Here is a 25,884-nt window from a genome sequence, read left to right as displayed (position 1 = left end):
GCCGTGTCAAACTTATGAAACAGAAACAATCCTTTCAAACTGTCCTTTGCCCACGTCATATCAGTTCACTCCGAAAAAACTAAAAACATTCAAAAATAGGTCATTTACGATTGATAATCTATTGTGGAGAACCCGACTATTTTTCTGGCTAGGTTTGTATTTGGTTTTGATCTAATCACAGTAAATGGAAGTATCTTAAGCGAAGCGATCCAGAAACAGTTTAAAATGCTCATTTTAGGGGAACCCCTACTGGAGCTGGGAATATACCTCCCTAAAGTGAACCTAGCGGATTCTGCTTCAATCAATAATACCTGAACTCTATAGGAACGGTCTACCATTCAATTCATTCACAGCTGAAAGTGTCAGTTGAATATTAGACCCAATAACTGTTACATTGAAAAGAACCCCTCACACACAAACATTCAACCAAACTGTAGAACATTTAAATATTGCCCCTGCACCCAATACATGTTCATCTAAATGAGTTTTGTTTCAGCAAGTAAACATTGTAGAATAAAACTAAATTCATAGAGCAGGAGCAATGAAGAATTGTTCCACATTGGGTGTTTGATTGAAATCCAGACGGTGTCTGTGGAGCTAGCTAACCATAGCATCTGTTAGAAGGCTGTTATCTTCCAACTGACGAAGAGAGTTCTTTAAGAAACAGACACACTGTCTTAACAATATGGATGAAACTTGAAGCATCTGTTTGCTTCCTAAGCACATAAACAGTTCTACGAAACTATCAAAAACTTCTCAATTGGCAAGAGACAACACTCACACCCACTCCCTCTTAGATGATCAAACCTCAGCAGCACAAAGCAACATCTCTGTTAATAGCTCCATCAGGCATCCACCTAAGAACAAATAAACAGGATAGTGTGATAACATGGGCAACCACGGAAGGAAAAACTGGAAATATCACTGAAGTGTGGGAGTATGACTGAGTGTGTGTGTGTGTGTGTGTGTGTGTGTGTACAGTCTGCAGCATGGGTGTGAATGCCAGTTGGAACGTCGGCAGCCACCTGCGTTGCCCACTAAGCAAGCGGCAGTACTGCATGTTGCTGTGTGCAAGTCAGCTGTGTCGCAACATTGTACTAAGCCGCCCATGGTGGACTAATAAGAGCCATGGCTGTACATCAGAAGAGCTGTTTAAATGGCCTCTACTCTTCTCAACCCCTCATCATCCAGGAGACAAGTCCCCAGTACATGTATGACTAATGCCCAGTACAAAGGGATCCATGTACAGTACATAAGTTAAGCCATCTAGGAAGACTGTCACTGTCCCTCAACGCCAATGTTCCACTGTAGCCCGACAACACAAACTAGAGAGGGAGGAGAGAGTGAGGGACAGAGGGAAGAGAAGAGGGGACAGAGAGGGAAGGAGGCCCAAATTCTTCAGTATATAACTGAGGACATGATGCATGAGCAATCGGTTAGCGAGCGCTGCATGGGGACAGACTGGCAGGGAGCAAGGCAAGGACAGGCAGGGCGACCACGTTACCTAGCTAACACAACAGGATTTTTAAACAAACCCCCAATAACGCTGGCTGAACGACACCGGATCATAATGCAATGAAATTGACTAATAACGATAGTGGCTATTACGGTCAATAGAGAGATAGTAGGGTCCACATGGACATCAGGGTCTGTCTGTCCGTCCTGTTGGTCTCTAGTAGGTGAGTCTGGAGGCCTTCATGTTGTAGCAGGGTCTGTCTGTCCGTCCTGTTGGTCTCTAGTAGGTGAGTCTGGAGGCATTCATGTTGTAGCAGGGTCTGTCTGTGTGTCTGTCCGTCCTGTTGGTCTCTAGTAGGTGAGTCTGGAGGCATTCATGTTGTAGCAGGGTCTGTCTGCGTGTCTGTCCGTCCTGTTGGTCTCTAGTAGGTGAGTCTGGAGGCCTTCATGTTGTAGCAGGGTCTGTCTATCAATCCTGTTGGTCTCTAGTAGGCGAGTCTGGAGGCCTTCATGTTGTAGCAGGGTCTGTCTGTGTGTCTGTCAATCCTGTTGGTCTCTAGTAGGTGAGTCTGGAGGCCTTCATGTTGTAGCAGGGTCTGTCGGTGAGGCCTCCCGCCCCAGAGAGGAGTGCCAGGCCCTCAGCCTTCTCCAGCACCACCTCTAACTCCTGGAAGTCCTGCAGCCGAGCCACGTCTTTGTCCTGGGAATAATAAAGTTACATTCAATAAAACATCTTTATTGTCCACAAAAGGTCCAATTGTTTGTAGTGATTACGGTACAAAATCGAGTACATACATGGTTCATCACACACAGGACTTACAGACATTAAGTGGGAGGATAAAAGAGACGTGTGTGTGTGTGTGTGTGTGTGTGTGTGTGTGTGTGTGTGTGTGTGTGTGTGTGTTTCACAGTCTTAGTCAGCAGTTGTTCTGGGATTACATAATGTGACAACAGCTCCCTTCATAACTGGATGGGTGACATTGTTTTCATATCAAATCCACCCATGCAGTGCAAGATGGGACTACCGTGTGCCATGGAACACAATGTAGCTCAAATCAATTAATTTGCAAACATGAACATTTTCTGTGGCCCTAACTCATAAGAAAATAATAGAGCTGTACACACACTCTCGCTCTCATGCAAATAATTTATTAAAATGGTAATAATGGGTGACCATCATTCCATCATCAAGCAGCCGTCATGATCAGTGTTTCCAACCTAACAGAACAGCGTGGTGCTCCAACCTAACAGAACAGCGTGGTGCTGGTGCTCCAACCTAACAGAACAGCGTGGTGCTCCAACCTAACAGAACAGCGTGGTGCTCCAACCTAACAGAACAGCGTGGTGCTCCAAACCTAACAGAACAGCGTGGTGCTCCAACCTAACAGAACAGCGTGGTGCTCCAACCTAACAGAGCAGCGTGGTGCTCCAACCTAACAGAGCAGTAAACTGTCATAGAGGTGTGTCTAGGAGTGTTCCTGCCTGCCCTGCATCTTTTATTAGTGGTGTCTGGCCCTGCCCTGCCCCGGCCTGCTCGCTCCATTGAGCTGGTTAGTGGAGTGGAACAGTAGTTGCAGCCTCAGGGTTCACAGTGCTAGTGCTCAGCCACTAGTGTTATAACCAGCCAGTTTGAGTACCAGAGCCACCCGAAACATCACCCTTCTGATGCACGTGTGTGTTTTTGTGCCTGCGTGTGCGTGCCTCTGCCATTCCATACCTTTCGTAGCATGGTGTTGGGCAGCTTGCGGATCTTCTCCACGTGTTCGGTGCTGATGTCCAGCTCGCGACAGCACACCCGGAGCAGCGAGCGGTAGGTCAGCTCCTGTCTGTCCAGCTCCACCTCGATGAAGTCGTTCTCCCGCGCGTTGGGGTTCTGGATGCGCACCTTTAGGACCAGCTCTGGGAGAGACACACAAATACACCAACGAGATTATGCTAGCTACTTCAGTGTGTAAGATGCAGTAGAGAAAACACTCAGCATCTGGGGCACATTCAGGCACACACATGGGGAGAAAGCATTGGATAATGGGTCTGAAAGTGCAGAGCAGTGATAAAACAGGCTCAACATGCAATGGGATTAGCTCCAAAAAAGCTCTGCTGTTGACTCAAATCAATGCTTGATCAAACACCACAACATTAGAGACAAACAGACATCAACAGCACAACATCAGCAGCAAGTGCAGTGTGGCGACCGTCCTTACCTTGCACATTGACAGGGAATGTACTGGTAAAGAAGAAAGGCTGGAAGGCAGGCATGTTACCCCCAGCACCCTGGCCACAGTTGAGCTGCTGAGGGAGGGACTGCTGCCGGGTCATAGATGGGTTAGCGTTAGCCACCTGGGCTTGGCTGCTACTGCTGGTGGTGCTGGGGCTGGGGGAGGGCAGGGGAGGAGAGCACACAGCCCCATTATGGGCCACCGAGTGTGGGTACTCCCATGGTTGACCAGGTGGGGCTCCATGGAGATGTCCATAGGCAGGCCTCCGTTGATGGTGAGAGACGAGGCGGGGCTAGGCGACACTCCGTTCTGCTGCGCCAATGGGATGAAGGCCCCCTCCCTCGGGCTCGGGGTGTCAGAGAGTAGGCTCTGCGGTTGCTGAGGCAGCTGTTGCTCGTGGGTGGGCGACAGGGAAGCTGAGTCACTGTGTGGGTCATCTGATGAGTGGTCTCCATTGCCATTTTGGGTCAACTGTGCCAATATGAGCTCAGCCTTGTTGTCCATCTTACTGTACATGAATGGCGGGTTGGACAGGTAGTTTGGAATGATTGGCAACTCAGGCTCCTTGATTTCAGGCACTTCCTCCTCCTCAACTGTGAAAAAATATATAAGACACCACATTGAACTGGGAGAGCCTTGAACATTGACATGCCCAGAACATGCTGTGAAAACCAAAACATAGCAGGTCCTGGCAGGAGTCTCCATCTATGATCATTACCCAAATTGTGACCCCTAACTATGAGCAGGTAAAACAATTCACTGGCAATGAACTAGTGCTTAGGGGTGGCATTAGTGCTTCTATTCCAAAATACAGCTATTATACAGATATTTCATGAACATGTTTAAGATAATTTTAACACAAAAACAGTAATAACTGGGAGAGTGGTGATGTGATGGGACATTTACCTCCTAACAGTCTTCTGATTTCAGGCTTAGAGGTCAGCTGGACAGCCAGCTCATCTTTAGCAGTGAGGATCTCTTGGTCAGCGCCAGAGTTCAGCAGGTACGACACAACCGGTTTGTGGTTTCTCTTGCATGCCCAATGCAAACATGTCCTGAATAGGAGACAATGAAAAAAGTAAGTCTCTGATCTGCTCTGGGATGATTCATAATGTTGATGAAAGATTGACATTGCATGATGATGGACTCAAACAGCCAATGAGGGAACAGTCATTGTGAATGATAAAGTAGCTACTGGAGGTAGATCGGGATGAAGTTCAGTGTTCACCGACTTTAACTACGCAAATATTTGCACCCAACATTTATTTACTAGTTCATTTTTATTGTCATTATAGTCAAACTTGAGAACCCACGCGGGGGTATATTTGCATCACTTGCAGTTAAAGGAGATTGCCATCTAGGCATAATTGGATAACACACTATTCTTCTTAGGCCAGCATGAAATGGTGACATTTGACATGCCATTGCATAGAGCACGTTGCCAACATTGCGCCGGCAGCATTTTAACAATCAATCGATAAATAACATGTAAGGACTGGTGATTATTGATCAACTGGTGATTATTGATTGTGTTTAAGTTTGATTAATATATATATATATATGACACACTTACCATCCGTTTATTTCGTTTTGAGAGTTGACATTTACTCCGCTTTCCACTAAAATCCGCACCTCGTCGATGTCTCCAATCGCAGACGCCTCTCTCAAGCGCTCTTGCAATTCCTTATCCAACGATGTCGTTGACATTTTGTACAAATGATTAGCTAACTTAACGAGATCATGGGAGACAATAATGACTTTACAGGTCGTAAGAGGGTGACGCCTTGGTCTGGAAATAGCTGCTTAATTGCACTAAAAATAGCCGGGAGTGTTGTTAGCTAAGAAGCTAACGTTAACTGACTAACGTTAGATAGCTAGCTTTACAGCTACTAGGATCGCGCAAGATTGTTGATGTCCGTAACGTTAAGCTTGACAGGAACAATGTTTATCAAAGGACACCATCAATGGTCAGCGGTTAGTTTAATGTAATATGTTGTTGCTGCACCGGCTTGTCAACTCTTTTAAATGAGTTTTGAAATTAAAAGTCCATTACATTGTAGCTGTGTTGCGTAAAGGCTCCGACGTGCGCTGTCAACTATTCCTCCCATATCGGGGACAGATTTGAGTGTAACAACAGTGGGAAGAAAGTTGTATGTTCCTCCTTCAAAATACGATTTATTTGAATTATCTCTCGTAATAATGAATGTTACAGTAACCCATGTGTTCTGTTGACATGTATTTACCCTGCACATACATGTTTGAATGTTCAACGTACACTGTTTTGTGCAATATGTACATGTATCCTTTTGGAGTCAACGAGTTAGCTGTCCAACAGGTCTAGTTACAGATTTTCTGGACGATATTCAGAAAATATCTGGTGTGTGTGTGTGTGTTTAAAAGTACACGAATTGAGGACAGTACTTACTGAGAGCACCTACAGCACCCTTGCTTTGTTCATTCCCACAAATAAGTAATTTTCTACCTCTAAACCTCCTTGATTCCCTTGAAATCGTCTATATTGTCTTCAACCAAAATCATTCTAATTTTTCAGACTCAACAAAACTTTATAGCTTGACACCACAGTAGACTTTGACCTCATCGACTTAGTAGCATCATAATCAAGGGTGAGGGTCACTGATTTACAGTTATACCCTTTTCAAAGTTGTGGTCAATCAACTTTATTTGATTTCAAACTGATTTTGTGTATCAGAAAGTATATGATGTGGGGGACCTAGCCCAAACATGGACTAAAGAAGCCTAACATTACTCCTTATAGTCCAAGGACCTTGCATGTTCTGTTTAAAGGCTCATTATGCTCTGGAAGTCAAAGCAGCCAAATACTCCCATCTAAACGTGAATTGATTCTCAATTGAGGGTCAGGTCTTGACACGTTCCTGAATAATAAAGCATCACCTGAGGGAATGCCATTTAAAACAATTCCAAAATCTTTAGGTGTTACAGAGACCTTGTAAAGTGATAAGAATTCTTTAGAACTAAGTAAATTACCCTCTGAATTTACCAGTTGGCTCACCAATAGGAATTTATTTCGGAACCAATATTCTAAAATAATATTAAAATAAGTATTTTTATACAAAATGTCCCGATTATTCCACATATAATATCTGTGTGGAGAAAATTATGCTTATAAATTAAGGACCATGACAAGAAAACCTGCCAATGAAAAGCAGAAAGTTTCACTTGAACTTTGTCAATATTATAATTGCAAAACAACATGAAGTTAAGGCCACCAAAAGTAGAGAAGACATGATGAGGAATAACATTCCAGGTAGAAGTGGGTCTTCTTAGGAATTGTTTTATCCAATTGATCTTAAAATTATTATTTAAGGTAGTAAAGTCCAGAAAATTCAGCCCACCATACTCATAAGTGTTAATTACAACAGTTTTCCTAATGTAATGGGTACGGTTTCTCCATAGAAAGTTGAAAAGCATCTGGTCTATCTCCTTGCTTATTTTACTGTCAAGATATAAAGATAGAGCGCCATATGTTAGTCTAGAGATACCTTCAGCCTTGGTTATTAGGACTCTACCTTTTAAAGATAAGTCCCTCTGTAGCCATTGATTTAGCTTCTTCTGGGGTTTTTTAATAAGAGGGTTAAAGTTTAGTAAGCCTCTAGACTTCTGATCCTTTGTAATGGTTCTGCCTAAATATGTAAGTTCTTATTTTACTGCAATACTATAACATGAAGGTGTCACACAATCTTTGACAGCTATGAGTTCACATTTATTAATGTTAAGATTTAGACCAGACATTTTGGAAAAGGATTGTATATCACATTGATCGATATGGGAATTTGGTTAGCATCTTTCAGAAAAAGTAGTATCATCAGCCAGCTGGCTTATAATCATTTCTTTACCAGCTATGGAAATACCTTGTACAGGATTATTATTTGTAAGAAGTTGGGTGATTAATAAAAACAGGTACAGAGAGATAGGACAACCTTGCCTAATTCCTCTCTTTAACTCAACTCTAGGTGAGGTGCCATATTTCAATTTGATAGAGCTGTTACCATTTGTATAGAGAGTATAGAGAGTCTTAATAGCCTTACAAATAATATGAAGCTAACCTCAGTTATTAGGTCTGAGTAGTCAAGTATGTCTAATACTAGTGTGATATTGCTAGAAATATGTCTGTTCCTCATAAAGCCAGACTGTGTTTCATCGATGATTGCATCCAGGACTTCTTTAATTATTTTTGCAAGTAGTAAGGCTAATATCTTATAGTCATTATTAAGAAGACAAATTGGACACCAGTTATCGATGAGCAGCACTTTTTTTAGGCTTAGTTATCAGTGTTATTAACCCCTGACTCATTGTAGGAGGGAGAACATTGTTTTAATACTCTCTAAAAAGACTTCAAATAGGAAGGGAGCTACTTGTTCAGAAATTAATTTGTAAAATGATGATGTAATTTCATCAACACCTGGTGATTTATTGTTCTTTAGATGTTTGATAGACTCTATAATCTCTTCAACTTTGATGGGTTCATCACACTGTTTAGATTCTATATCACTGATAGAGTGAACATTATTCAGTGAGTCAAAAAACATATCTGTGGATTCCTGACATTACGAAGAGCTATACAATTTCCTGCAAAAGTGATAACAGTATTTAGCGATACATTTTTGGTCATCTCTAATAACACCATCAATGTTTAACTTATGGATAGTCAAATCAAATCAAAGTGTATTTGTCACGTGTGCCGAATACAACAGGTGTAGACCTTACAGTGAAATGCTTACTTACAGGCTCTAACCAATAGTGCAAAAAAAGGTGTTAGGTGAACAATAGGTAAGTAAAGAAATAAAACAACAGTAAAAGGACAGGCTATAAAAGTAGCGAGGCTACATACAGACACCAGTTAATCAGGCTGATTGAGGTAGTATGTACATGTAGATATGGCTAAAGTGACAATGCATATATGATGAACAGAGAGTAGCAGTAGTGTAAAAGAGGGGTTGGCGGGTGGTGGGACACAATGCAGATAGCCCGGTTAGACAATGTGCAGGAGCACTGGTTGGTCGGCCCAATTGAGGTAGTATGTGCATGAATGTATAGTTAAAGTGACTATGCATATATGATAAACAGAGAGTAGCAGCAGCGTAAAAAGAGGGGTTGGGGGGGGTGCACAATGCAAATAGTCTGGGTAGTCATTTCATTACCTGTTCGGGAGTCTTATGGCTTGGGGGTAAAAACTGTTGAGAAGCCTTTTTGTCCTAGACTTGGGACTCCGGTACCGCTTGCCATGCGGTAGTAGAGAGAACAGTGTTTGACAGGGGTGGCTCGGGTCTTTGACAATTTTTAGGGCCTTCCTCTGATACCGCCTGGTGTAGAGGTCCTGGAAGGCAGGCAGCTTAGCCCCAGTTATATACTGGGCCGTTCACATTACCCTCTGTAGTGCCTTGCGATCAGAGGCCGAGCAATTGCCATACCAGGCAGTGATGCAACAAGTCAGAATGCTCTCGATGTTGCAGCTGAAGAACCTTTTGAGGATCTCAGGACCCATGCCAAATATTTTTAATCTCCTGAGGGGGAATAGAATTTGTCGTGCCCTCTTCACGACTGTCTTGGTGTGTTTGGACCATTCTAGTTTGTTGTTGATGTGGACACCAAGGAACTTGAAGCTCTCATCCTGCTCCACTACTGTCCCGTCGATGAGAATGGGGGCGTGCTCGGTCCTCCTTTTCCTGTAGTCCACAATCCTTAGTCTTGGTTACGTTGAGGGATAGGCCAGGTCTCTGACCTCCTCCCTATAGGCTGTCTCGTCGTTGTCAGTGATCAGGCCTACCACTGTTGTGTCGTCTGCAAACTTAATGATGATGTTGGAGTCGTGCCTGGCCATGCAGTCGTGGGTGAACAGGGAGTACAGGAGGGGACTGAGCATGCACCCCTGTGGAGCTCCAGTGTAGAGGATCAGCGTGGCAGATGTGTTGCTACCTACCCTTACCACCTGCGGGTGGCCCGTCAGGAAGTCCAGGATCCAGTTGCAGAGGGAGGTGTTTAGTCCCAGGATCCTTAGCTTAGTGATGAGCTTTGAGGGTACTATGGTATTGAACGCTGAGCTGTAGTCAATGAATATCATTCTCACATAAGTGTTCCTTTTGTCCAGGTGGGAAAGGGCAGTGTGGAGTGCAATAGAGATTGCATCATCTGTGAATCTGTTTGGGCGGTATGCAAATTGGAGTGGGTCTAGGGTTTCTGGGATAATGGTGTTGATGTGAGCCATTACCAACCTTTCAAAGCACTTCATGGTTACAGACGTGAGTACTACGGGTCTGTAGTCATTTAGGCAGGTTGCCTTTGTGTTTTTGAGCACAGGGACTATGGTGGTCTGCTTGAAACTGCTATTATAGACTCAATCATGGACATGTTGAAAATGTCAGTGAAGACACCTGCCAGTTGGTCAGTACATGCCCGGAGTACACGTCCTGGTAATCCGTCTGGCCCCGCAGCCTTGTGTATGTTGACCTGTTCAAAGGTCTTACTCACATCGGCCACGGAGAGGGTGATCACACAGTCGCCCGGAACAGCTGATGCTCTCATGCATACCTCAATTTTGCTTGCCTCGAAGCGAGCATAGAAGTGATTTAGCTCTTCTGGTAGGCTCATGTCACTGGGCCGCTCGCGGTTGTGTTTCCCTTTGTAGTCTGTAATAGTTTGCAAGCCCTGCCACATAAGACGAGCGTCGGATCCGGTACAGTATGATTCAATCTTAGTCTCATATTGACGCTTTGCCTGTTTGATGGTTCGTCGCAGAGCATAGCAGGACTTCTTGTAAGCTTCCGGGTTAGAGTCCTGCACCTTGAAAGCGGAAGCTCTACCCCTTAGTTCAGTGCGAATGTTGCCTGTAATCCATGGCTTGTGGTTGGGGTATGTACATACAGTCACTGTGGGGACGACGTCCTCAATGCACTTATTGATCAAGCCAGTGACTGATGTGGTGTACTCCTCAATGCCATCAGAAGAATCCCAGAACATGTTCCAATCTGTGATAGCAAAACAGTCCTGTAGTTTAGCATCTGCTTCATCTGACCACTTTTTTAGAGGCCGAGTCACTGGTGCTTCCTGCTTTAATTTTTGGAATCAGGAGGATAGAGTTGTGGTCGGATTTACCAAATGGAGGGCTAGGCAGAGCTTTGTATGCGTCTCTGTGTGTGGAGTACAGGTGATCTATAATTTTTTTCCCTCCGGTTGCACATTTAACACGTTGATAGAAATTTGGTAGAACTGATTTAAGTTTCCCTGCATTAAAGTCTCCGGCCACTAGAAGCGCCGCCTCTGGTTGAGTGGTTTCCTGTTTGCTTATTTCCTTATACAGCTGACTGAGTGTGGTCTTCGTGCCAGCATCTGTCTGTGGTGGTAAATAAACAGCCACGGAAAGTATAGCGGAAAACTCTCTAGGCAAGTAGTGTGGCCTGCAATTTATCACAATATACTCTACTTCAGGCGGGCAAAATCTAGAGACTTCCTTAGATTTCGTGCACCAGCTGTTGTTTACAAATATGCACAGACTGCCACCCCTCTTTGTACCTGAGTGTGCTCTTCTATCTTGCCGGTGCAGCGTGTATCCCGCTAGCTGAATATCTATGTCGTCATTCGGCCACGATTCCGTGAAACATAGGATATTACAGTTTTTGATGTCCCTTTGGTAAGATATTCGTGATCGTACCTCGTCTAATTTATTGTCCAATGATTGCACGTTGGCGAGTAGTATTGACTGTAACGGCAGCTTTCCCAGTCGCCTTCTCCGGGTCTTTGTCCAGATCTTTGTCCTCTGTACTTGCGTCGCTTCCTCTTGCAAATAACGGGGATGTCGGCCCTGTGGGGTGTTTGGAGAATGTCTTGTGCGCCGACCTTGTTGTAGAAATAGTGTTATTTGGATAGTGTTATTTGTAGAGAGAAATTTCTTAAGTCTAAAGAAATAGGATGATTTCTTTTCTCCCTCCTAAATCCATTTTTTCCCTAGATCTAATAATGGCTCCTTCTGCTTTTAATCTATATATATTATCCAGTTTATTTAATCTCTATATATTATCCAATTTATTTCATCTCTATATGTTATCCAGTTGATTTAGTCTATATATATTATCCAGTTGATTTAATCTATATATATTATCCAGTTTATTTAATCTATATATATAATCCAGTTGATTTAATCTATTTATTATCCTGTTTATTTAATCTCTACATGTTATCCAGTTTATTGAATCTATTTATATTTTCCAGTTTATTTAATCTATATATATCTTCCAGTTTATTTAATCTCGATATATTATCCAGTTTATTTAATCTCGATATATTATCCATTTGATTTAATCTCTATATATTATCCATTTGATTTAATCTCTATATATTATCCAGTTGATTTAATCTCTATATATTATCCAGTTTATTTAATCTCGTTTATTTATATATATCATCCAGTTGATTTAATATATATATATATCATCCCGTTTATTTAATCTCTTGATTTATATATCATCCCGTTTATTTAATATCCAGTTTATTGGATCTATATATATTATCCAGTTTATTTTGTAACTCAATCAGTTCTATCTTCTCCTCCCCTGGCTGGGGACCTCTGAAAAAGGCAAGTTATTTTAATGATCACCTTTTCCTCCTCAACTCTTGTGGCCTTAGCAAGATTACTATCATATTTGGACACCTCAAATGAAAGAGCTCCCAGATTTTGCAATAAGATTTTTCTTCAAAAGCCCTTCCCAAAAGTGTGAAAGCAGATCTTTAACCTCAAACTTAACTATATCATTATTTAATAACGAGCTATTTAGCTTCCAGTATGAAGCTCTACCAAGGTTAGTATAGGGGGTAAATATTTTGATATCAATGTGCGAGGTGATTTGTAGATCAGTCAGTCGGCAGTCGCCTGCAGTCATTTTGATGCTCCAACACGGCCTCTGTCTTCCATCTGCTCTTGTAAACAATCCGCCATATTTCCATGTTTTGGTGATTGTTTGCAATATATATATATATATATATATATATATATATATATATATATATATACAAAAGTTAAATTGATACACACCTTTATAGGGTTAGGGTTAAGGTTCCCACACAGCCATATTAAGGTTCCCACACAGCCATATTTCAGTATATATAATATATCGGTGATATGAAAGATAAGATCCTTAGGCTTCTAAAACCTTACTGCAAGCGATGCTTGTTAATTTTCAGACCAAGCGTCAGGGCTCTTAATAAACCCCCATACAGAATACGCCTTCGCCCAATAACTCGTATGTGGGAGTCATGATGATCAAGGGCTAGTGGGGGACCAAGAGTGGATGCTACAGGACATCCTAGCAGAGGGTGGCGTAATTTCTCACACAGCGGCGGGTTCAGGTTCTGCACACGGATGCACAGTGGGTAGCGACTGTTGCTGAATGCGAACGGCTGCCATTTTGATCTGAAATAACTAGGATCTGTGTTTCTTTGGCGCAATAATAAATGGTTTAACTTAGTAGATACAATAGCTTTTTGCTTTCAGTTTTGACGCAAAATGCTTTCCGCAGCCCAGTTACTCGATGAGTTGATGGGTCGAGACAGAAACTTGGCCCCCGACGAGAAACGATGCAACGTACGCTGGGACCACGAGACCGTAAGTTAGCCACTTTGTTAGCTTTAGCCAGCTCGCTGGAAACAATTTCGTCCGGTTCTTGTTTTCAGTGAGTCGTTTTATAGGTAGGTAGCTAGCAAACTGACGTTGATATTGATGTGTTTGCTTAAACGTAATAGCTGGCTACATACATGATGCTCGCCAGCTAACAGCATCCTAACTAGCTATGAACTAACGACCGCCAGGGTCGGGTGTTAGCTAGCTAGGTAGTAAGTTAACGCGTTAGCTACAATTGAGGACAGCATGTTCCTCTCAGGCCCAACCCCCTGACCCACGAATCCGCATTCAACATTTAAACTAACGAGCAACACTGGCCCTGTACTATATATAGCTCGCTAGATAATGTTATATAGTAGTTAATGAGTAACTTCGCCACGACGGCTAGCTACAGGTCCACTGACAACTGGGCTAACTGGCTTGCTTAAATAAAAACAAGTGGGGACTTTTAACGTTATTTGCAGACATCAGCCGAATGTGAAACCGTAATGGAGACACACTAACGTTAGGTAGCTGCGAATTTCAGTCAACATTGACATTTGTATTGGCTCAAAGTTAGTCATTAGCTAGCTTAGTAACCTTATGATATGTCGTTGTCAATGTAACGTTAGCTAGTTAATCAAGTTGCATGAGTCTTGAGTCAAATCACATTTTATTGGTCGCATACACATATTTAGTATATGTTATTGCGGGTGTAGCCAAATGCTTGTGTTCCTCCTAGCTCCAACAGTGGAGTAATATCTAACAATATACACATCTAAAAAGTAATGTAACATGCAGTGCATTCGGAAAGTATTCAGACCCCTTGACTTTTTCCACATTGTTACATAACAGCATTATTCTACAATTGATTAAATTGTTGTCCCCTCAATCTACACACAATACCCCATAATTACAAAAAGTTTTTTTTTTTGCAAATGTATTAATAATTTTTTTTTAACGAACATTTTTAGGACTCCTGAGTGGTGCAGCGGTCTAAGGCACTGCATCTCATCTCAGTCCCTGGTTTGAATCCAGGCTGTATTCCATCCGGTTGTGATTGGGAGTCCCATAGGGCGGCGCACAATTGGCCCAGCGTTTTCCTAGGCAGTCATTGAAAATAAGAATTTGTTCTTTTTTAAATTTTATTTTACCTTTACCTCTAGGCAAGTCAGTTAAGAACATATTCTTATTTTCAATGACTGCCTAGGAGCAGTGGGTTAACTGCCTGTTCAGGGGCAGAATGACAGATTTGTACCTTGTTAGCTTGGGGATTTGAACTTGCAACCTTCCGGTTACTAGTCCAACGCTCTAACCACTAGGCTACCCTGCCGCCCCTCTTAACTTGCCTAGTTAAATAAATAAAATAAGTATTGTGACCCTTTACCCAGTACTTTGTTGAAGCACCTTTGGCAGCGATTACAGCCCCAAGTCTTCTTGGGTATGATGTTACAACCTGTATTTGGGGAGTTAATCCCTTCAATGCAGATCCTCTCAAGCTCTGTCAGGTTGGATGGAGAGCTTCACTGCACAGCTATTTTCAGGTCTCTCCAGAGATGTTCGATCGGGTTCAAGTCCGGGCTTTGGCTGGGCCACTCAAGGACATTGAGGCTTGTCATGAAGCCACTCCTGTGTCTTCTTGGCTCTGTGCTTAGGGTCATTGTCCTGTTGGAAGGTGAACCTTTGCCCCAGTCTGAGGTCCTGAGCGCTCTGGAGTTGAGCGGTGCCTGCTTTCCCCCAGACATGACGCTTGACATTCAGGCCAAAGATTTCATCAGACCAGAGTAGCTTATTTCTCATGGTCTGAGTTAGGGATGCACAATATATCGGTGAACATATCGGAATCAGCCAATATTAGCTAAAAATGCCAATATCGGTATCGGCCCGATATCTAGTTTCTAACGATGTCAAAGCTGTCGTGCATATCTATATAATGTAGGTAATGATGTAATGACACCACGTAAAATGTTGTGCAGCACAGCATCCCTAACCGAACCCACAATGTCTGCTGTGTGGATAGAGCAGTCAACAAGTTGAGCAGTCATTTGAAAGAGTAAGACATTTTCAGTGAGACAACTCAAAGGCAAAATCCATTAAAGCCAAGATAATGGAATTCATTGCTCTTGACAATCAACCGTTCTCTGTCGTGGGGTAGTTGGCTTTCGCCGACTGGTCGAGCACCGGTACACACTACCAAGTGCGATATTTTTCAGATGTTGTCCTACTTGAGTTACACAGTAATAGCATCACTGCTGTTAGCTTCACGACATACATAAACTTAGCAAAAAAATAAACGTCTCCTATCTTTCAAAGATAATTCATACAAATCCAAATAACTTGACATTCTTCACTGTAAAGGATTCGCCTTTATCATTACACCAAGGCCTGTACTCTGGATCGAGGTGGAGGGTCCGTCGTGGTCTGGGGCACGTCTGGGACCTGTTGGATCGGAGGGTGAGGGCTAGGGCCACCCCCCACCAGAAATGTCTGGGAACTTGCTGGTGCCTTGGTGGAAGGGCGGGGTAACATCTCACAGCAAGAACTGGCAACTGGCAGTACTTAATGCAGCTGATGGCCACACCAGATACTGATGTTTACTTTTTAAATTCTGGTTAGTGTGTGTGTAACCTTTTTATTGAACTAGGTAAGTTAAGAACAAATTCTTATTTACAATGACGGCCAAACTCTGACGCCTCTGAGCCAATTGTGCGCTGCCCTATGGGACTCCCAATCACGGCCGGATGTGGTAGAGCCTGGATTCAAACCAGGGACTGTAGTTACAACTCTTGCACTGAGATGCAGTGCCTTAGACCGCTGCGTCCGTGTGTGTCTTAACTATTTAACTGAACTAGAATGCTTAAAAGCCTTCTAAAATGTTAAATATCTTATCGGTATCGTTTTATTTGGCAAGGAAGATATCGGATATTGGTATCGGCCAAAAATGTCATATCGTTACATCAGTAGTCTGAGTCCTTTAGGAACTCCAAACGGGTTGTCATCCGTCTTTTAATGTTTAGTGGCTTTCGCCTGGCCACTCTATCATAAAGGCCTGATTGGTGGAGTGCTGTAGAGATGGTTGTCCTGGAAGGAACTCTGGAGCTCTTTCGGTGACCATCGGGTTCTTGGACACCTCCCTGACCAAGGCCCTTCTCCCCCGACTGCTCAGTTTGGCCGGGCGGCCAGCTCTAGGAAGAGTCTTGGTGGTTCCAAACTTCATCCATTTAATAATGGAGGCCACTGTTCTTGGGGACCTTCAATTCTGCAGACATTTTTTGGTACACTTCCCCAGATCTGTGCTTCAACACAATCGACAATTCCTTTGACCTCACGGCTTGGTTTTTGCTCTGAAATGCACTGTCAACTGTGGGACCTTATATAGACAGCTGTGTGCTTATCCAAATCATGTCCAATTAATTTAATTTACCACAGGTGGACTCCAATCACATTGTAGAAACATCTCAAGGATGATCAATGGAAACATGATGCAACTGAGCGCAATTTTTAGTCTCATAGCAAGAGGCCTGAATGCTAATCTAAATAAGGTATTTCTAAGGTTTTTTTGTGTATTTTTATGCAACATTTTCTAAACCTGTTTTTGCTTTGTCATTGTGGTATTGTGTGTAGATTGAGGGGATTTTCTGTTCACTTAATCAATTTTAGAATAAGGCTGTAACGTTACAAAAAGTGAAGGGGTCTGAGTACTTTCCTAACGCACTGTGTGTATGATGGGCCAAATGGTTACCTCTAAAAAATATTAGAATTGGCATTATTACCAAAGCAAAGGTCACGAGCTACTAATTTGGTTCATCAGTGAGATTAGGCTAATCAATGTTTGAAGATGCATGTTTGATAGAAGATCCATGTTGCATTTCCCAACCAGTTTGCAAGCAACATTTTTGTCAGGCCTGGCATTGAAGAGGTTTTGGGTTTTGTAGCTTCTTATTTCCCAAAATCATGCAACTGTTGGCTCACTAATGACGTGGCTTATCTTTTCTCCCTTCCCTTGCAGACCTGTAAGTACTATCTCTGTGGATTCTGCCCTGCAGAATTATTCACAAACACCCGGTCTGACTTGGGTCCCTGTGAAAAAATCCATGATGAAAACCTTAGGAAAATGTAAGTTTGACCCTTTTTTTTCCCCCATCACTTTTTGTTGTTTGTGTTATAATTAAGCAATAAGGCCCGAGGGGTGTGGTATATGGCCAATATAACATTCGTAACCAGTTTAATAGCAATAAGGCCCAAGGGGGGTGTGGCATATTGCAAATATACCACGTCTTACATCTGTTCTTAGGGACAACACAACGCAGAGTTCCTGGATACAGCCCTTAGCCATGGTATATTGGCCATGTAACACACCCTTCAGGCCTTATTGCTATTATAAACTGGTTGCCAATGTAATTAGAAAGGTAAACAAGTAATTTTGTATTATACCTGTGGTATATTTAAGCAATAAAACCTGGGGGGTGTGGTATATGGACAATATACCATGACTAAGGGCTGTCCTTAAACTAGTATCACATGTCTATAGCGTATAACATGGAATTACAGGTGTATAACTCCCTTTTCATCCCTATGTGCACCAGGTATGAGAAGAGCTCCCGGTTCATGAAGGAGGGCTATGAGAGGGACTTCCTGCGCTACCTGCAGTCTCTCCTGGCCGAGGTGGAGAGGAGGATCCGTAGGGGCCACGCCCGTCTAGCCCTGTCGCAGGCCCAGCAGGCCGCAGGAGTAAGAATATATATAGATATACTCAGTCAATGCCCATAGTTTCGCCACTATAGAGAACACAGAACTCAACATGGAAACCTAGGCCAACCCTTGTATTCGGTTTGTCATGTTCATCAATGTTGTTAGATTATGCTGACTGGACCTTTCTCCAGCAGGGGCCTGGTGGTCCTGTGGGGAAGAACGAGGAGAAAGCTACAGTCCTGACAGAGAAGATCGAGGACCTAGTCATGCAGGTGAGCTGCCTGGGTTTACTAAAACATTACATTCCTCCATTGAGCACAATTACAGTTGAAGTCGGAAGTTTACACTTAGGTTGCGGTCATTAAAACTTGTTTTCAACCACTCCACAAAACACTTGTTAACATAGTTTCTGGAGAGACCTGAAAATAGCTGTGCAGTGAAGCTCTCCCTCCAACCTGACAGAGCATAGTTTTGGCAAGTCAGTTAGGACATCTACTTTGTGCATGAGACAAGTAATATTTCCAACAATTGTTTACAGACAGATTATTTCACTTATAATTCAATGTATCACAATTCCGGGGGGTTTACATAAGTTTACTAACACTAAGTTGACTGTACTTTTAAACAGCTTGGAAAATTCCAGAAAATTGTCAGGGCTTTAGAAGCTTCTGATAGGCTAATTGACTTCATTTGAGTCAATTGGAGGGGTACCTGTATGTATTTCAAGGCTTACCTTCAAACTCAGTGCAAATCAATCCCAGAACAACAGCAATAAACCCTGTGAAGATGCTGGAGGAAACGGGTACAAAAGTATCTATCCACAGTAAAACGAGTCCTACATCGACATAACCTGAAAGGCCGCTCAGCAAGGAAGAAGCCACTGCTCCAAAACTGCAACAAAAAGCCAGAGTACGGTTTGCAACTGTACATAAGGATCATACTTTTTGGAGAAAATTTCTCTGGTCTGATGAAGCGAAAATAGAACTGTTTGGCCATAATGACCATTGTTATGTTTGGAGGAGAAAGGGGAGGCTTGCAAGCCAAAGAACACCATCCCAACCATGAAGCACGGGGGTGGCAGCATCATGTTGTGGGGGTGCTTTGTGGCAGGAGGGACTGGTACACTTCACAAAATAGATGGCACAATGAGGCAGAAAAATGATGTTGCTTCAATATATCCACATCTCAAGACATCGGTCAGGAAGTTAAAGCTCTGTTGCGAATGGGTTTTCCAAATGGACAATGACCCCAAGCATACTTCCAAAGTTGTGGCAAAATGGCTTAAAGACAACAAGGTATTGGAGTGGCCATCACAAAGACCTGACCTCAATCCTATAGAACATTTGTGGGCAGAACTGAAAAGGTGTGTGCGAGCACGGAGGCCTACAAACCTGACTCAGTTACGCCAGCTCTGTGAGGAGGAATGGGCCAAAATTCACCCAACTTATTGTGGGAAGCTTGTGGAAGGCTACCTGAAACGTTTGACCCAAGTTAAACAATTTAAAGGCAATGCTACCAAATACTAATTGAGTGTATGTAAACTTCTGACCCACTGGGAATGTGATGAAAGAAATAAAAGCTTAAATAAATCATTCTCGCTACTATTATTCTGACATTTCACATTCTTAAAATAAAGTGGTGATCCTAACTGACCTAAGACAAAACTTTCACTAGAATTAAATGTCAGGAATTGTGGAACTGATTTTAAATGTATTTGGCTAAGGTGTATGTAAACTTCCGACTTCAAATGTACATGGACCCTACACTACCGTTCAAAAGTTTGGTGTCATCTAGAAATGTCCTAGTTCTTGGTCCAATAAAATTACATCAAATTGGTCAGAAATACAGTGTAGACATTGTTTGCTTTTATTTTTTCTTTCAAAAACAAGGACATTTCTAAGTGACCACAAACTTTTGAAATGTAGTGTACATGCATCCATCATGTGAAGGCCTACATTCATGCAGGACACGCACTCTGGAGTGAGTAAGTTGTTTTCTATGTCAACAAAGTTGCCGTTTGTATGTGCTGTGTTCAGATCGAGGAGTTGGGCTCTGAGGGCAGAGTGGAGGAGGCCCAGGGGATGATGAAACTGGTGGAACAGCTAAAGGATGAGCGAGCTGCTCAGCTCCACCCCCTCGGTGAGTTACTCCCGGTTCTTTCTAACTCCATCAGCATTGAGATCAACTCAGTTATCTATTTAGTTATCTATTTAGTAAGCCTTTAGTATGAATTCAATACCGTGAACTAAACCCGGGGATGAATGCATTTTTGGTTGAAAGTACTGTACTTGTAAAACTAAAAGTTATCCTGTTTGATTCCAGACGATTGAGACCTTTGCGGCCCAGGAGAAACAGATGGAGGTGTGCGAGGTGTGCGGGCGTTTCTCATTGTGGGAGACGCCCAGTCCCGGGTGGATGACCACCTGATGGGCAAGCAGCACATGGGCTACGCCAAGATCAAATCCACTGTGGAGGAGCTCAAGGTAAGGTTTGAAAGATTGTTCACTTCCAAGTCAATGTTTGTCAAGATTCCATATATGCCATTTGTTGTACTGTATGCTTTAATACCCATGAAAAAGGAAGTATAATTTAATCATTTTGACTGTTTTGAAAGACCAGTATGTTGATATTGCTGATGCAGAAAAACATTCGGTCATATAATTAAATTTTTCATCATGAATAATGAATGAATGATTTTCTGTTAAGGAGAAGTTAAATCGGCGATCCGAAGACCCCGCCGGAGAAGACAAGGGAGAGCTAGAAAGCAAGGACTGGGAGCGTGAGAGGGAGGAGAGGGAGACTAAGCGCAAGTTGGAAGAGGAGGAGAAAGAGAAGGAGAAGGAGAAAGAGCGCGAGAAGGAGAAGGAGAAAGAGAGGGAGCGAGTGAAGGAGCGGGAGAGAGAGAGGGAGCGAGAGAGGGAGAAGAGAGGAAGGAGGAGCCACTCGAACAGCCGCCACTCCAGCCGGGCGTCGGACCGTAAGAGGAGTCGTTCCCGGGAACGCCGGCGGTCCAGGAGCAAGGAGAGGGAGCGCAAACGTAGCAGGTACTGTACTGTATGGCACGTAGACTAGTCTTATGGCTGATTCACACTATAGGTCGACCCCCAACTGTACTGTGCTGGCTCATTAATTTTCCTTTCAAATGGTCTTTTCCAGCACGGTCCCAGCAACTATGGTGGATGCTTAACCCATAAGAGTCTAAGCTGGGGGAGGGGGTCTACTAAGCTATAAGGAATTGTGTTAAGGTCATACCAAAGATAATTTTGCTATTTGATTTGGTATTTTAAGACTCCTTGTATCACACTTTTTTAAATAAATGTTAAACATATTTGATGGGAAAAAAATTTGGCCTTACTGCTTTTAGCCTATACAAACGCACTGAATAACAGATTCACATTGAATAACAGATTCACTACATGGAACAACAAATAGTCCCAAAAGACATCTGAAGGAAGTTTGTACTGAAGTGTCTGTCCTACATTGAGAGATTATTATTTTATTTTTAAACATGTATTTAACCCTTATTTTTTCCAATTAACAGTCCATATATACTTCCATAAATGTTTTCAACTGGTACCGGTGGTCCTTCAGACCAGTCTTGGGGCCTTAGCAGAACAACAGACATGTTCTTGAGTCTCACCTTTAACATATTAGTGTGTACCCCAAACTGTTTGGACGCTACAGACAGAAGTTGGCAGATTGGCTGTAATGACTTCTGACGAGTCCCAAGACGCTTGTGGGGATCGTAGAGCAAAACGGAGAACACCATCGTGTTCATGCCAGTCTCATCTTTCCATAGAGGGGTCATAGTAGTTCGGACGCTACAGACGATTTTGTGAGAAGAGCGATTTATCGGGATGTCTCATGGTCTGACAAACACCGCATCACTGCAGATGCGGAAGTGTTAACATGGGCGGATGCAGTGGAATGAGACACATCCATTGCAAAAACAACATATCTCTACCTTAATCTGAAATATTTTTATGGAGATATTATTATTATTATCATGCTAATTAGTTTTCCGTGGGGTGCGGACATCGACCTTAGGGGGTTAACCAGCCCAGTACAGCTCTGCCTGGCCCTATAATGTTAATCAGGGATCACAGTTCATGTGTTTGTGAAAAACTCTCACTCGTTGAAAGTTCCACTGCTCTGCTCTTGAGTGTGTCGTGGATTAACATGTTCCTGTGTCCTGTGTTTTCCACAGAAGCCGGGACAGGGACCGGGAGAGGCGGCGCAGCCGGGAGCGTTCGGACAGGAAACGGCGCTCCCGTAGCCGGGAGAGGAAGAGGTCCCGCAGCTCGGAGCGCAAGTCTCACCGCCACCGGAGCCGCAGCCGGGACAAGGACAGGACGTCCAGAGACAAAGGTGAGACATGGGACAAGTTGGCACATCAAACACATTTAGAATAATTACAACTCAGATCTAGCAGGTTTCTTGCAGCAATAGCAGGGTTTTTTTCTGAATCTAAAAGGGGCTTAGGTGGTGGACGTGGCAATGGGTGCTGTCCATCCGTCGGCGTGGCTATATTTTAGAGACTGTGTAGAGAAATGTTTGAATTTAAGTGAATTTCTTAGTTATACAAATTTCCCCATTGAGCTGCGAGAATGTTTGCTTTAAAGCTAATTTCCTGCAGTTCTATTCATTTTGCCAATGCGGTGTTCTTTTACTCAAACATAAAATCAATACGGCTAAATTCATATATTTTTTAAATTCTCCTCGACTGTCTAGCTTTTCTTTTGGTGATTGTTAGATCTCAAAGACTACCATTTCTTTCTCTATTTATTCTAAATACTCTATCTGGTTTGTCGTTTAAGTTTACACTGAAGCGGTTTCCATCCCCAAAATTGATAAAATAAATATACTTTTTTACAGATTGGACTTAGGTGGCCTGAAAAACACTTAGGCGGCCCGCCTAAAGATTTAAACGGCAGACAAATCCCTGACTAGACCTTTTACCCACGTTTGGTTTAGTGACTCCACACTTGTGAATTCGGTAGGGACCATGATGGTCCAAATGTTGTTGCATCACCAGCTCAATCACAAGTGTGATCTGAAGTGTGTCCTAATCTAGAAGTCTTTGTCATGACTCTGTTTCATACCTCCATCCCTCCCAGAGCGTAAGGAGCCGGAGGAGAGGAGGAGCAGCTCCAAGAAGGACGAGGTGTTAGAGGATGACAAGCCTTCCTCTGACGTGGCCAAGCCTGGGCCCGTGGAGGCTGAGGCTCCTGCCTCCACTCTGGGCCTGGCCCTTCTGGCCAGGGTCAACGGGGCTGCTCAAGACGAACTCCATTCTGAAGGTGACACTCAGTCCAATTAAAACTGATCTGATAGGACCTCAGATCAGGCTCAGGTAAGTGCGCCCTCCCCCGTCATCCTGGCTCTCAAAACACACCCCCCTCCCCCATCTTCCCTCTCAAACCTCCCCCCTCCTGTTCTCCTCTCCCCCTGTTTACTTTCAGTTCTATTGCCTTTGATTTGTATGTTGTATCTTTATCCTGTTGTTTTGGATATAGTGCATCGTAAGTATGCACTGAAGATGGAGCTAGACCGATGATGAGAGAAGAAGGTAGAAACAGAGGTCACAAAGCCCAGAGGGAAAGACCAGTGTAGTCCTGAAAAACATACCTGGAGGTACCCCTCGTTTTGTATCGGTTATATACATGCATACATATTATATATCTCTATATTTGGTCTATTGGACAAAAATCTCTTCCAAATTTAAATCCAAGCATTTCTTTCTGCCTGTATTGCCTCTTGTATATTTTTTTTTTTTCTCTTCAGTGATGGTGGCAGTAACCATGTCTTTTAATTTGTCGATTTTCATAGCCTATGGAACGTATTAAAGTGACTGTTTGTCTAGAAATGTGGACATGTATCCACACATAGACACTGCATTTTACAGATACTTTAAAAGTAAAGTGAAGCTATATATGGACGGATCCGTACTATTTCTTTGACCTACTGAATGCACAGTCTAAAACCATTTTTCTCCCACTGCCATGGATATTGTGTTCTATATACAGCTCTCTGTTCTCTGATATGTATTGTAACACAGTGTGTTGGTTAGCATTGGGCTGATGATGGAAGGGTAGGGGTTAATGAATGATTGCAGCTGACTTCCATACCTCACACAGCGTTGGTGTTGAGTGAGTGAGCGACCTCATGAAAGAAAAAGGCAAATTAATAAACCCTCAAGGATCAAACTGTCAAACTATTCAGGTACTCACCCAGGTACTCCTTTCTCTACCCACATCCATTTCTACTGAATGCTGTTGCCTGTGAGCTTACTGCTCTTTATCATGACTAAAGCTTGATGTGTATTGTTTTTTGTTTCTCCTTTGCTTTTTTGGTGCTTTTTTTCATCTTTTAAAGGTTGTTTTTGAAGTATTTATTATCAGGAAGTGATGATGATGATGATAAGAGGTACAGGTCAACTTGTTTGATATCCTCCAGCTGTCTAGTTTAATTAGATTTGGTACTTATTAGTGGACCTGCCTTTCAGGACTTCATTGACTTTGAAAGTGTACCAATTTATATTATTTACATGCTGTTAATTGAAAACACTTAATTTTGGCCCATGTTTGATATCGATGGTTATATCTATCATCCAACTAACATTCCTCAGTTTAGGTTTGTCTACAGTTCATTTTATGGTAAAGGGGATATCAAGCAGGTTCCATAATCTCAAAATAGGATGGTTAAAGCTTTTAAAGTTGAGTTCTATTGCCTTATACTGTGTCCCAAACTGAGTGTGAAGAGCAGGGCAGCCATCGTCAGCTAATGTCCACTAACATTTAAGGGCTGTTGGAGAAACGTCCACAAAATTCCAGGATGTTCCCTCCAAAAAGGCAATTTAGATTTCCCCAATGTTTGCTAGTGTTAGATTTAGTTTATTTTCCAGTTCGTTAGATTAGTTACCATTCCTTTGTGACATGTCTATAGGGGGATTTTCTGTATGTATAGTTGATGATAACAGCTTGTGGCTGCTACAAGCTGTGTTACCAGGATCTTTGCTAATGTGTCACCTCTTTGACCGTTTGTGCACCCCAGGGGACGCTGGGAAATCTGGAGGAGGAAGATCTGAAGACCACCTGTCGCTCCACCCTGAACCTGTCTCTGCGCTGCTTAAAACAAGGTGAACCACAGATGTAGTGGCTTATTAAAACAACTGTGACATCTAAATCACAACAAAAGACACGTGTGTAAAGGTGCCCTCTGTTGTCCTCCTGTTGTTTTTTTTGGAAGATCACATTTTTAGCGCAGGACCAGACATTCTTCATTCAGTTTTCCGTTGTATTTCTTTCCTTCATCGTTTCTGATATAAAGGACCTTGTCTAGTAGCTGCTGAGGTAGAATGGTACATTAAGGCTTTTATCTATGTTCTGTTTCTCATGCAGTTTTTATGACAAATAAAAACCGTGCTTGTTTTGGTTTGTAATGTCAGGTTTCCACTCTTTCACGGTTTGACTTTTTTTGGGAAATCAGTTTGGGAAGTGTTTGTACAATGTTAGTCAGGAGCATCTCTTTCTCTCCTCTCTCCTTCCCACCCACCAGATCTCACACCCACTGACTGATCTCTCTAGCCCCTTACTGTAAAATATAGTGAGATTGAATTGATCTTTTTTTGTTCTGATTTTTAAACCTGTTCATCTTGATCAATAAAAAGAGAGCTTGAATGATGTCTGAATTTGTTTGACTATTGTGTTAGGGGTGCTGATTTAGGGTCAGTTTGGCCTTTTAAGTCTTAATAAATAAGAGGTTGGAACTGATCCCGACAAAACAGCATTTCTACTCTGAGATGCTTTGTGAATACAAACTCCGGCTCATTAGAATCTACTTCGAGGATGAGCCCCACTGGCTCTGTATAAAACCCAGACATTTTCATTCATC

The 25,884-nt window shown here is 42.7% G+C and overlaps 2 protein-coding genes across 2 annotated transcripts; one reads left to right on the top strand and one right to left on the bottom strand.

Annotated features, from left to right (window-relative positions):
• Positions 1-1,715: 1,715 nt before the first annotated feature.
• On the bottom strand, positions 1,716-5,494 carry LOC121843269 (ankyrin repeat domain-containing protein 40-like). The gene is given in 6 exon segments (XM_042312871.1): positions 1,716-2,155; positions 3,173-3,354; positions 3,657-3,922; positions 3,925-4,264; positions 4,578-4,726; positions 5,245-5,494. Coding segments are annotated over 6 exon segments (1,215 nt in total). The 5' UTR covers positions 5,379-5,494; the 3' UTR covers positions 1,716-2,011.
• Positions 5,495-13,034: 7,540 nt separating this feature from the next.
• Positions 13,035-25,673, top strand: luc7l3 (LUC7-like 3 pre-mRNA splicing factor). The gene is given in 11 exon segments (XM_042312870.1): positions 13,035-13,305; positions 17,309-17,415; positions 17,886-18,030; positions 18,186-18,263; positions 20,028-20,110; positions 20,112-20,130; positions 20,314-20,368; positions 20,371-20,474; positions 20,698-21,035; positions 22,199-22,359; positions 23,109-25,673. Coding segments are annotated over 11 exon segments (1,392 nt in total). The 5' UTR covers positions 13,035-13,206; the 3' UTR covers positions 23,312-25,673.
• The last annotated feature ends 211 nt before the right edge of the window (positions 25,674-25,884 follow it).

This window comes from Oncorhynchus tshawytscha, unplaced genomic scaffold (assembly GCF_018296145.1).
Source record: "Oncorhynchus tshawytscha isolate Ot180627B unplaced genomic scaffold, Otsh_v2.0 Un_contig_13370_pilon_pilon, whole genome shotgun sequence".
NCBI classification, from domain to species: Eukaryota; Metazoa; Chordata; class Actinopteri; order Salmoniformes; family Salmonidae; genus Oncorhynchus; species Oncorhynchus tshawytscha.
Note: the sequence above shows the minus strand (reverse complement) of the source record. Positions and strands in the feature narration are given on the sequence as shown.